Genomic DNA, 12,224 nt, shown 5'->3' with positions numbered 1-12,224 from the left:
GTACACTCCCTCTAATTCCCAACATCCATCCCCATATCCATCATGTCTCTGACATGCTCACAGTCACTGCTCCTTGAATTCTATTCCTGTTTCTATCACAGAACTCTGGTTCTATACTCCACAGTACAATCACAATTCCCAAGATTTGAGGCAATATTGCTCCCACAGAATCTGTGGGAAAAGTAACTCAAGACCTAGCAATGATTCTGTCATTGTTCATCCCAGTGCCTGTGCCTCAACATATTAAGGTCTCCTACTCAGGAGGACTTCCACTGCAAGTATTTTTCTTACTCTGAAACTAATTTAACCACTACTTGACTTCTATCACCCCTGCCTTTGGACTGCTCTGTCTCACCAGGTTAGGCACCAGTCCCATCTGGACTGCATTCAGAATTCTGTTGACATTAACTGCTGGCAGTGGTCTTAATGAGTGGACACGTGCCACTAGAATTACTCCAGGGTCCAGCACCTTTCTTTCGGCAAGTTCATTGTTCTCATTCCTGTTCCATCATCAGATCACCATTTATTGGGCTCACATTTCTTTTTGAAGAAAAACTCCACGACCCCTTTCTTGACAGTGTTCTTCCTGGATCAATCTGGACTGGATCAAAGGACTTTTTGCACATAGATTGATTTACTTAATATTGTTCCTCTTTATTATTTGTTTTTTTTGCACCAGTCTGGTAAATTTCTGTCTTCATAAGTGTCTGGTGTATTTAATTGGTTATGACTCTGTTTTCTGTGCCTCTGGAACCAGGAAATGCATGTCTGGCTATGGAGTGTGCACCATTCTTTTTCTTCTTTGTATAGGTATTGCCTGTTTCTCTCTGTTTGCAGAATGTCTATGTCACGTTTGTGCTGTGAACTTGATTCTGTTATATTGAAAGATTAAAAAGATTCAGCCAGCCAGAAGCATATCTAAGGGTTGCAGCTGGGAGAGCACTGGGAGAGATTTATGACTTTTACTTCCTCCAACTTTAGGCTTTCTTTGGGAGATTAGATTCTAAGAAAAGAGGAAAATTGTGTAGGACACCTTTTTGTCTCTTGTTATAATTCTGGTAAAGTTGGAATTACAGAAATCAAGTTAGATAATTAAAGTTGGAGAAGGGCTAAAGCATCTTAGCAGATTCTCAAGATTTTTAGATTAATGAATAAGAAATTTAACAGTTAGTCACTTTAAGATTTCAGGTTAAAACTCTTGAGACTTAGTGGGTAATTCCAATAACTCATCCCTTTCTAAAGCATCTCTGTAGAATTTAAGGAAATTTAAGGAAGTTAAGGAAATTTAAGGAAAAAATAAGGATTAAATCTTAGAAAGAATTTAAAATTTTTTTTAAAGCAACTGGCAAGATAATACCTTTATTGTTCTAGAATCCAGAACAGTGAAAGGAAGATTGTTGAAGAAAACATAGACTAAAGAGAGTTTGAAAAAAAATAACTACAGCAAACTCTTATTATCCCATTCTTGACTTTTCAGTTTTTATTCTATGTTGTCCCCAGTTCCTGACAGCACCATTAGGAAAGGAATGTATTGTCCTATGAAATAATGGTAGATGCTAAAAAAAGAAGAAAACACCCCAGAAACTATTGAGGGACCCTCCCTACAACCCCAATCACTCAACATGACATGGTTCTGTGGAAGAATGGGAAAAGGAGGGTGTATTCAGTAAACTCCCTGACTTCCCCACTCCCCTTCCCAGAGTCATGAGTCCAGGGACTGCTAAAAAGACCATTATATCCCATGTCTCTCTGTTAACCCCTTTCATCCCAGATCAGGCTCCCAAATACAGTAGGGAAAGAGAAAGCTTGAGAATTGTGGGGAAACTTGAGTTGTTGCCCACCCAGTGGGCAGAAGCCATGAGGGGCTTCACATCCCCTTCTCCAGCAGCTCCCCAACCCCAGGATTTGCAACTGTGTGTGAGGCCAAGCCCCACAGCCAGCATTCCCTGTGCCCCGACATCAGGAACTACCACCAATGGGGAGACCCTGGCACCAGCCACCCAAGTACCTAGCCATACTGCCCTGCCCCAGATCCTAATCAGTCAATGTCTCCAATGTAGGAGAAGTCCTTGACAGGCCCTGCCCAGCTGCTACCTGGCAGAGTCCAGTGTCTACGGCAGTGCATAGCATGGAAGGATAAGGTGGGGAAGTGAGCCAGCTTTTGCCCATGGTGAGCTTACCCTTCTATGTTCCAGTTGAAGAAGCTTATTAGATATGTCATTTTAAGAAAGTTATAAATATAATAGTGACCATTGTTGGAAGATCACAAGTACATACATACATTCATGTATACATATACATATATACAGACACATGTATATTTCTTCATTTAGCAAATTTCTACTACTGAGAACTTTTGTAAGTGCAACAATAAAGTGTTTAAATAATAGAATGGGACTGGAACATCTCTGTGTTAATGTCAATAGTTTACAAGTATGAACATCTCACAATTTTAATCTGTATTTTTGGTCAAATTATAATGTAAGGATGATAACCTCCTAAGGGGGATATGATTAGACAAAGTAATGAGACAAAGATGTAATGTAAAAACTTTCTTATTAAATGAAATAGTACATGTTGTACAAAATGGAACAGGATGACTATTTTCTCTAAAGAACTGTGGAGAGATATACATGATTGACATTCAAAGTTTATCTATCATGGAATTTCTAGCTTTTAGTTTTTGTTTTAATTTTAGGAATAAGTTTGGTGATGTGTTCTCAAAATTGGGTTAGAAGTTATTAATTGAGGATTAACTAAATTTTACACCACAATTGTATGAATAATGGTACAGAAAGTTAAATGATTTTCCCCAATTTTTGTGTGCCTGATAATTTTAAGACAGAAAAATGTCCAAGATGGTATTCACAGAGTGTAAGGTGTGAATTGAGAACCCTTCATTTTCAGAAAAACTGCTGTTTAATCAGTAGGAATTCTCTTATGCATTTGAATTACTAATATATGCACATCTATTCACTTTTATTTTATCAGAGGGATTTCATTATATGATGGAGAATGGCATGGATATACATATATGACATACATGTCATATGTACATTCACACACATGCCTGTATATAGCTACACACATATACATGTATGTGTATACTTATACATATACATGCATATACATACACACATACACATATACATACATATACATGCCATCTTAGCAAACCAACCATGACACCAAAGTATATAACAAAAATAAAGATAGCAAGTTCAATAAAACCAACACATCAGTAGAGTCTGGTAGTATATGTGTAGATTCCACTCCAGAACAAAGAAATGAGATGCTCAGTCACATAAGTAGTGCAGGATTTTGGGGCCAGCAGAGAAACAGGAGCTTGCTGCCCTATAATATAAGTGGGAGAAGAGGCCTCGGAAGTCCCACATCTCTGTGTGCATTTCTCAGATTATTAAAGACAGCTATTTATATCATGTCAATAGCTAATTGTGGTTGAAGATGAAGATTGTCCCATAGCCAGAATCCTTATATACTCATTCTACTGATATCCTAGAATTAAGAAAGCTAGGGAATCAAAAGCACTACCTAGAATCCCATGACATAGATTTTAGGTGAAATAAAGTACAGTTCTTTGAGGAATGGTGCTGTGTAACACCATCAGAGAGGAGTGTAAAGAACCTCAGAGCTGGGTGAGGAAAGAGTGAATCCCCATGAACAGGGTGTTCTAGTCCAATGTCTGTTTCTGATTAAGCTTGCAAATTTGACCAAATAACCTCATTGATTCGGACTTCAATGCCCTTATCTTTAAAACTGCAGGATTGAATTACATATCCTTTAATTCTGTTCTTCAGAGAGTATGTTCTCTGTTGTCTATTGTCTCTGGTCTCCATGCAAATGTTTGATCTCAAAGTAGTAGGGGTAAGGCACTTTTTCCAGCAAGAAATTATTATATATATGACAGAGAGGAGAGATTATTGAACTTAGAGGCTGTCCTTGGTGCTATTCGTGCATTTGAAACTTAATAACTTTATGTGACAGTGGGTAAACCATTTTTCTCCTTGGATCATGATTTCCTCACTTAAGAAGTGAGAATATTGGACCAGGAGCTCACTAAGGTCCCTCAGGCTCTAAATTCTATAAATGTTTGATGCCAGTGAACCCTCTAAGTCCAAAACTACCAATGACACATGTTGTTATGCATTGTGAGGGAAGAAAAAGGATCCATATCTGCAAAATTCTCTTCTATCCATTCTAATACAATTCAAACTATACAGTCAGGCACGAAATCCAATGTATTTTGCTTTTGGTGTCACTGACCAGGAGACCATTGATAATATCAATGTATGCAGTTGAAAAGTAAAAGGAATCTCCTTTCTGCCATGCTATCTACCTAATCAGTCATTCATAAAAGGTTTATTTCTATGAGGTGTCTCTGTGACACAGTCATTTACAGGTAAGTCTAATCTTCTTCTCCCATGCTTTCCACGTTTGAACTACTACTATTAATAAAGCAAAACAGTTAAACAGTAACACATACAGTACATTAACCACTTCATTTAATACATGCAACATTCCCAGCTGAGAAGAGCCAAATATTTCTTATTATGCACTTCGGGACAGTTATTGGCTTTTCAATCATTCAGAGTCATGTCCAATTTTAATAATATTTTTGTTTATATTATCTTAGGTATTACAAAATTAGTCCTTTGTGTTTATTTATCAGATCATAAGATCACATCTTCAGAGGTTCCATTTTGCCTCTTACATAAGATACTATTTTCTCTGCTTGGAATTTAAAGCCCTGGACAATCAGGAACAAGCATACATTTCTCGGTTTTCTGTACATTATTCCCTTGAAGCACACTGCAATCTACCTTGTGCGCTGTTTTTTCACAGATGACATTCAGCTTCCCATATCTGTGCTTTTTACATAGGTTGTAAGAATGCATGGAATGAGTTTTCTCTTCATTTCTTCCTCTCCTAATCCCCAACTTCTTTCAAAATTTATTTAAGCACCAGCTCTAACATGAAACATTTCCTAATATCCAACAAATGTTAATGCTTCCTAAATGCTTCCCTAAATTACCCAGCATGTTCTTTGCGTTTTGTATGTGTTTAGAAGATCATTGATCTCTATGCGAGGCTGAGAGATTATCCCATTCAGTCTCCAAGAGAAGTGATCTGAATTTCCCAGAATGAGAAAGGTTGTAAATGTTAGAACTGCCATTTTTACTTATGTCTATAAACTCCCAAGTTCACTTTTCTTTACACTGCACCATACTGCCTCAGTATCTTGTCAGATGGGTTAAACAAGTTTGAGGGGAACTGACAGGCCTCACACCCTCAAAGTCATTGGAGAGTTAGGGGGATGTCTGCCCCACGCATGTGAAGGTTTCCACCCAGGGGAATGAGTGGATGAAAACAATTTGTTCCAATAGCCATGAAAGTGGCAGAAGTAGACACTATGGAGCACTTAGAGCTTGGCCAGACATCGAAGATGCCGAGATATCCAGGGCCATCACAAATTGGCATGACTTTTGTCCTGTCAGTGGACGTTGATGACTATGACAGAGAGAATGTGACTGACTACTATCTTCAACTCTGCTCCACTGAAATCCAAGTAATGGGTGAGTCAGGACATCACCACATGTTATCATCTGTCCTCTTGGAAAATGAAGGATGAAGAACAGGAGGGGGAGCGATGTGGTGGGGTAGAAGGCAGGGCCTTTGGCATGAAAGGATCTGGTTCTATTCCTTTCTCTACCACTTTCTATGTGGGTGACCTTAGGCACTTTGCCCAATATCTGTGAAGCACAATATGCTTAGTTTCATAATGAGGGGGATTGGACAAGGTGACTACTAAATGTCTATTGGGGATTTCTGAATCTAAGATCCTGTATTCCTTGCCCTGATAGACTCTAACTTCCTTGAGAACAGAGTCTCTTTCTTTTCTTGCTAAATATTCACAGAACCTAGCAGTGTCTGTGGAGATGTTTGCCATGCCTGGATCAAATTTCCCCTTCATTCATTACAGAGAACAAGGCAATGGGGCTTGATGAACTCTGAGGTTAGTTGCCCTTCTGAGAGTCAAAATCATGTCATATCTACATGCTTCAACCTCCCAGTGCAAGAAGCAAAAGTCAGAATTAAATAAGGAGGGAAGCCTTGTAGTAGACAGCTCAGTTACCTCCAAATCATTTAGGAATACTCCCTGTAGTATTTACAAAGTTTTGTAAGGTGCTACTTTATCATTTATCATTTTTCCCTCTTTTTTTTTCAGTCATCTGTGACTGTTTGTGACTCTATTTGGCATTTTCTTGGCAAAAATACTGGAGTAGATTGACATTCCTTTCTCCAGTTCATTTTACACATGAAGAAATAGGGAAACAGGGTTAAGTGACTTGCCCAGTGTCACACAGCTAGTAAGTGTCTGAGGTCAGATTTGGAGTCAAGAAGATGGGTCTTCCTGACTCAAGGACTGTTACTCCACACATTGCACCATTAAATATTGCTACATTATCTTCATAAGCCTTTTATGTCATGGAATGCAAGAGAAAATGGACCAGCTCTTGCAATGGAAATTCAGCTGGATTCACTGGACACCATTAAGAAGAATACGACCTCAGAAGAGGTATCAGAAACGTCCAACCTATCTAAACAAGATTTTGATTTAGGGTATCTTAGAGTTCATCTTTGTCCAATTTTCCTATTTATCATGAAAAATAACTGAGACCCATGTAGGTAAATCTGAAGTCATATAGGTAGTAAATTTGGACTTCTACACATCTGGAGTGAAATGTGACATTTAGGGGAGAGGAGAATGGAGTGAATTTTGTCAAAATCAGTATTATGGGAACAGAAAAATATGTTTCAGAATATGGAATCCTGTTTTACAAGGGAATGTTGGAATATGAGTACCAGCTACCATCCAGAGCAATATGGCTCCAATAAAGTACTTTTCAAAATCCTAGTTTCCTATGGTATTTCATGCCCAAGAAGGCCAAGATTGGGTAAAGACAGAAAAGAGCAACACAATGATTTTATGGCCCAGGGAAAAATCTCTTTGCATTTGTTTTCATGAAGAAGTATAAACTAAATACTTTTCCTCCAGCAAAGATGCAGGGGACTTCTCAGCATCAGTGTTATCAGCAAGAGGAAAAGCACAACACAGTGTAGTGTAAACAGCTTGGATGGGAAGGCTTTAGATACATCAACTTGGGACTGAAGCCTTGGTAATACGAGCCTACTCTCCAGACACAGGAGCCATCATACAGTTAAGTGGCAAAGGGTATAGAATTTTGGATGTGAAATTGAGAAGACTTGAGTTCAAATCCTCCTTTAGACATTTGTCAGCTGTGTTAGTGGCCAAGTCACTTTAACCTCTCTAACCATCAGTTTCCTCATTGTTAAAATCAGGGCCTTAGATTTGAGGGCCTCTAAGGTCCATTCCAGCACTAATTCTGTGATCCTCCACATTCCTTTTTAATGTCTGTGTTTTACTTCATTTTCCTTAGTTGTGTCTTAAGGAGCGAACAATCTGTGTAGGTATAAGGGCTTTCTCTCTAACAAAAATATAGATTATCTCAGGTTTCTCAATAGAAGCTGCAGACTACAGGGAATGATATTCCTCACAGATGTGCCCTTTGTCCACTATAACAGCCCTGAACTAGATTATCCTTTTTAAGGCAAATGCCAGTTAGAAAGATGTGGCAAAAAAAAATCTAAGGTATAAAATCATTCTATTCCCACTGTATATTGTAACTGGAGTATATAACCAGGCCCCAATCCTTTCATATAACCAAGATAGTATAATAAAGACTGAGAGCATCCCCAGACCAGTTACTAAACTATGCTCAAATGTTCAACATCAAAGTATGAGAAATCTTTGAATTTCCCTTGGATCACAGGTAAGTCTAGGTATAAAGAATCTGTGCTGTACTGGAAGCCCAGACCAACAAGCTGGAGGTTCTAATTCCTACCAGGGATCTAAGACTGATATGAGACAAAATAGTAAGTTGGAAGGAAGATATAGTTTGTCTGACATTTTAATATTCACTTCACAAGTCACAACATAAAGAGAATTATGTTTTCTAATACGCACATTGTGCATTAAAATACAGAAAAATTATTAAAATATTTCAACATTGTTTTCATATAAATCTTTAATTTTGTTCATAAACATTTAAAATTAATGTATCAGCAATCTTAACATTTCCTGTACTTTTTACTGAAGGAGAAAGGAAAGTACATTCTATGGAATTGATGACTACACCATAAGTAGCAAAGAAAAATATAACATACATAGTTGCAACATATTTGAAAGCATGTGTTTGGCAAATGCATTGTATATGTATACATATATGCATGTAAATATATATTCATGCATGGATGTACCTGTATACTGCCATGTACGTATACATATATGTGTGATTGTAACTGCAGCCTAAACTTGCGGCAGCTAGGTGGCAATGTGAATAGATAGAGTGCTGGGCGTAGATTCAGGAAGACTCATCTTCATGAGTTTACATGTATCCTCAGACACAACTACCTGGGTGACCTTGGACAAGTCACTTAACTTCTTTGCCTTAGTTGATCCTTTGTAAAATGAGCTAGAGACAGGAATGGCAAACCACTCCAACATCTTTACCAAGAAAACTGCAAACAGGTAAAGAAGAGTTGGACATCACTAGGCAACACCCTAAAAATCAGTGCTATCCCATATTAACTTCAGACTCTTAGATGATTAAAGTAACCTCTTATATTAATGGAATGAGCATATAGTAAAAACAGATTAGATTTTGCTGTAACTGCTTGTTTGGTAATGTGATGTTATTGTATTTTTTTGGTAATATTTAGTAATATTTTCTTATATGTATGTACTGCTGCTAATGAGCAGCTACTTGGTATAGTATATCCAATTAAGGGTCTTAGGTCGGGAAGATGTAAATTCTAATCCAGCCTCAAACATTTGTAATCCTTTTCAAGTCACTTCACCTCTGTTTGCCTCAGTTTTCTCAACTGCAAAATGGGAATAATAATAGAACATGCTTCACAAGGGTTATTCTGAAAAATCAATGTGAAAATATTTGTGATTGCTTTGCACAGTGCCTGGTATGTATATTATGTAAATGATTGTGATTTTTATTATTAATGAAGTAATGGTATAAGAAACAATGATATAATCTACTTACACTCCCCAACCAAAAAAAAAAACCATCAAAAAATTTCTGAAGAGTTAAGTTCTCTCATTTTCTAGAATATAATGAGAGTCATGGACTTTGGGACAGAAAACCATTGTTATTATATGAGCTCCTTTCACAGGGAGGTTCAGCTTCATTGACTCCCCCACTTCACTTTCTTTAAAAAAGAAAAAGAAAATGCAAAGAAGGAAAAACTCCAACAATATTCTACAGTCTAGAAGGGTTGAAAACGTTTCAGTGTTACTGATTTTAATAAATACAATCATTAACTACACAGTAGGAAATTATTCGGATTTATGTGAAATATTTTTTAAAAACTTTTAAATGGAGTATAAGATATCAGAGATGTTCTTGAAAGGAATGAGAGTAGGTAAAATAAGAAGCTTATCTATTGGTAGCAAATGAAAGGCTACCAGAGGGAAACAGAAAAGACTATAAGATATTTATTCATTAGAGAAGAAAAAAAATCCTTTTACCCCTTGGTCCAAGACAGAAATAATGAACAAAAACAAATGTCAAATGAGAAAAGACAGAACCAGGAGTACAATTTTGAAAACAGCTGGTAAACACTATTCACTTGAAATTTTGCATGGTAAATCCATTTTATAAAACATCAACTCTGAAGTTGGAATTTTGAGAGCATATAGCTTCATCCCATAATAAATTCACCTCTTCCATTTTTAGCTTCCTTCCAGATTTTATCTTCTTTAATCTAAAACCTTAACTTGTTCAGAAAACAAATCCATTGTTGAAGTGTGACCTCTGAAGACTTTTCCAGTGACAATCAGTTTAATTGCTTTCCGAAACCAAGGGTAAAATAAAGCATAGATTAAAGGGTTCATGGCTGAGTTATAATAGGCAAACCACATTAAAATTTCAAAAATATAAGTTGGGGTGATGAACCCTAGGAATGCATCAATTATTGATTCAATAAAATAGGGGAACCATGAAATTAGAAATGCAATCACTGCAATGCCCAGAGTTTTTGCTGCTTTTCTCTCCCTCTTGGACACTCTGGCTTTGTAACTCTCTAAGAATGACTCAGTTTTGCTGCTCATACTTTCTATCTTTCTAGCCTGTTCTTTAGCTACTAGAAAAATCTTACAGTAAAGAATGACCATGATCAGAGTGGGGATGAAGAACAACAGAAAGTCTATCAGTACCCAGGTTTGATTCACAGCAATCTGACAACCTCCCACACAGGTCAGGGCACTTACTAATTCCTCCAGCCCATCATCATTGGCACCTGTGTAAAGAAGTGAAAAACTAAATGTAATCGCAAGGAACCAGCAGAATGCAATGCATATTCCTGAAACTGACAGAGTGAATTTGGTTGGATAGACCAGAGGGTCAGTGACAGCAATGTATCTATCAATGGAGATTAAACACAAGTGAAAAATGGAAGAATAACAAAATGACATATCAAAACAGGAGTGGAATTTACAGTAACTCTCCCCAAAATACCAGCAACTCTCCACTGACCTCACCATGCTAAAGGGCATCACAGTGGCTCCCACCAAAAAGTCAGCACAAGCCAAGGAGGCAACAAGAAAATTGGCTGGAGAATACAGTTGCTTGAAGTGAAGGATTGAAATCATGACCAAGAGGTTTCCCAATACAGCCAGGATAACAGCAGAGCCAAAAACCAGGTAGAGGATGACTCGGGGTCCTGGGGAATAGGAAGTTTTAATGCAGGACCCATTGATGTTCTCATAGCAGAGCTGTACAGCTGTAGGCTGGGACTCATTGCTGCTGCTCAACATGCTTCTCCCTCAGCTTATGGATATCTTTGTTTTCCTAATAATAACAGAAAATTGTTATTGACATTTCCAATCTTCCTTCTAAGAAAGGTAAATAAAATGTATATCTGTATAAAGTAAAATATTATCCTTCATGAATCATGATCCATTTCACTGAGATGATATTTTTAAAATACTTATATTGCCTGGCACTATTTTCATTATACAAATGCTTAATCTTTTCCCCCTTTCCTAAAAACAGTGATGCCCTCATCCTTTGTTATACTCAGAACATATTCATTTGACTCAGTAGGACCTAATCTAAAAACCACTAAGAAATACTTTCAACAAGTCGACTAAGTATCAGCACCAAGACAATCAGTCTTTATCTGCCTGGTAACAGTTCCCCTTAATCCTCTGGTTGTGTACCTTTGATAAGCTTCTCTGCAAAGTTCAGTGAGACACTAATGCATCTTTCGGTTCAAGGGTCGCCTTTTATTACTCTGCCCTTCTTCCTGTCATCCACTCTGAGTTAATTCGCAAAGTACCACAAGCTTTCTGGAACTCAGCCAAGAAGTATCAGAAAACCCCTAAGAGACAATGCTTGTGAAGTTAGGTGTGAACAAGGAGATGAAACCTTTCCCCAATAAGCATTAGTAAGGAATTTATTCTGCTATCCTTGTTTATTCCATTGGAACAAAAATTGTGCATTCTGTTTTGTAAGATTTGCACATTCATATGTATGTCTTTTTCTTCAATGGATTATTTTTTCATGGTCAAATTTATGGTGAATATACTGGCATCCTATCTATCTATATATGTATATATATATATGTATATATATACACATATGTGTGTATGTGTGCATATATAAATATGTAAGATATATATACATATATAAAAGGTATATATATGTATGTATTTGTGCACACATATACCTATATATGTATGTTTATGTGCATATATTTAAATATGTAGATTTTAAAGGTAAAAATGACATTTTCTTTTAGGACACAAGTGTGTCCTACAAGTGTGTAAAAACATATACACATATACATGTATTATACACATATCTATACATATTTAGGTGTCTTTTACACTTTCTCCTAATCATTAAACAATAATCTGTACTTTCATAGGTACTGGTTACCCATGTTAGAACATAACTCCTTAATAAATTTCTAGAAATTTTTCCATTGCTAACTGATTCCCCAAACCGCAAACATACAAGTAATTATTGCATATTTCCTTTATGTCTTTTTAGTTTCAATCTGCTGAATATAGTTGGATTCATTAGCATTTCCATATTATGCTTCAG

The 12,224-nt window shown here is 36.9% G+C and overlaps 1 protein-coding gene across 1 annotated transcript; it reads right to left on the bottom strand.

Moving 5' to 3' along the window:
- Positions 1–9,874: 9,874 nt before the first annotated feature.
- Positions 9,875–10,930, bottom strand: LOC140523814 (trace amine-associated receptor 7a-like). The gene has a single exon (XM_072638461.1). It carries the CDS (start codon positions 10,928–10,930, stop codon positions 9,875–9,877), a length of 1,056 nt encoding a protein of 351 aa, XP_072494562.1.
- Between the last annotated feature and the right edge of the window lie 1,294 nt (positions 10,931–12,224).

This window comes from Notamacropus eugenii, chromosome 2 (assembly GCF_028372415.1).
Source record: "Notamacropus eugenii isolate mMacEug1 chromosome 2, mMacEug1.pri_v2, whole genome shotgun sequence".
NCBI lineage: Eukaryota > Metazoa > Chordata > Mammalia > Diprotodontia > Macropodidae > Notamacropus > Notamacropus eugenii.
Note: the sequence above shows the minus strand (reverse complement) of the source record. Positions and strands in the feature narration are given on the sequence as shown.

What these genes read in the sequence shown, in the direction of transcription:
- LOC140523814 (XM_072638461.1), bottom strand. Translation starts at nt 10,930, where the DNA reads ATGTTGAGCAGCAGCAATGAGTCCCAGCCTACAGCTGTACAGCTCTGC.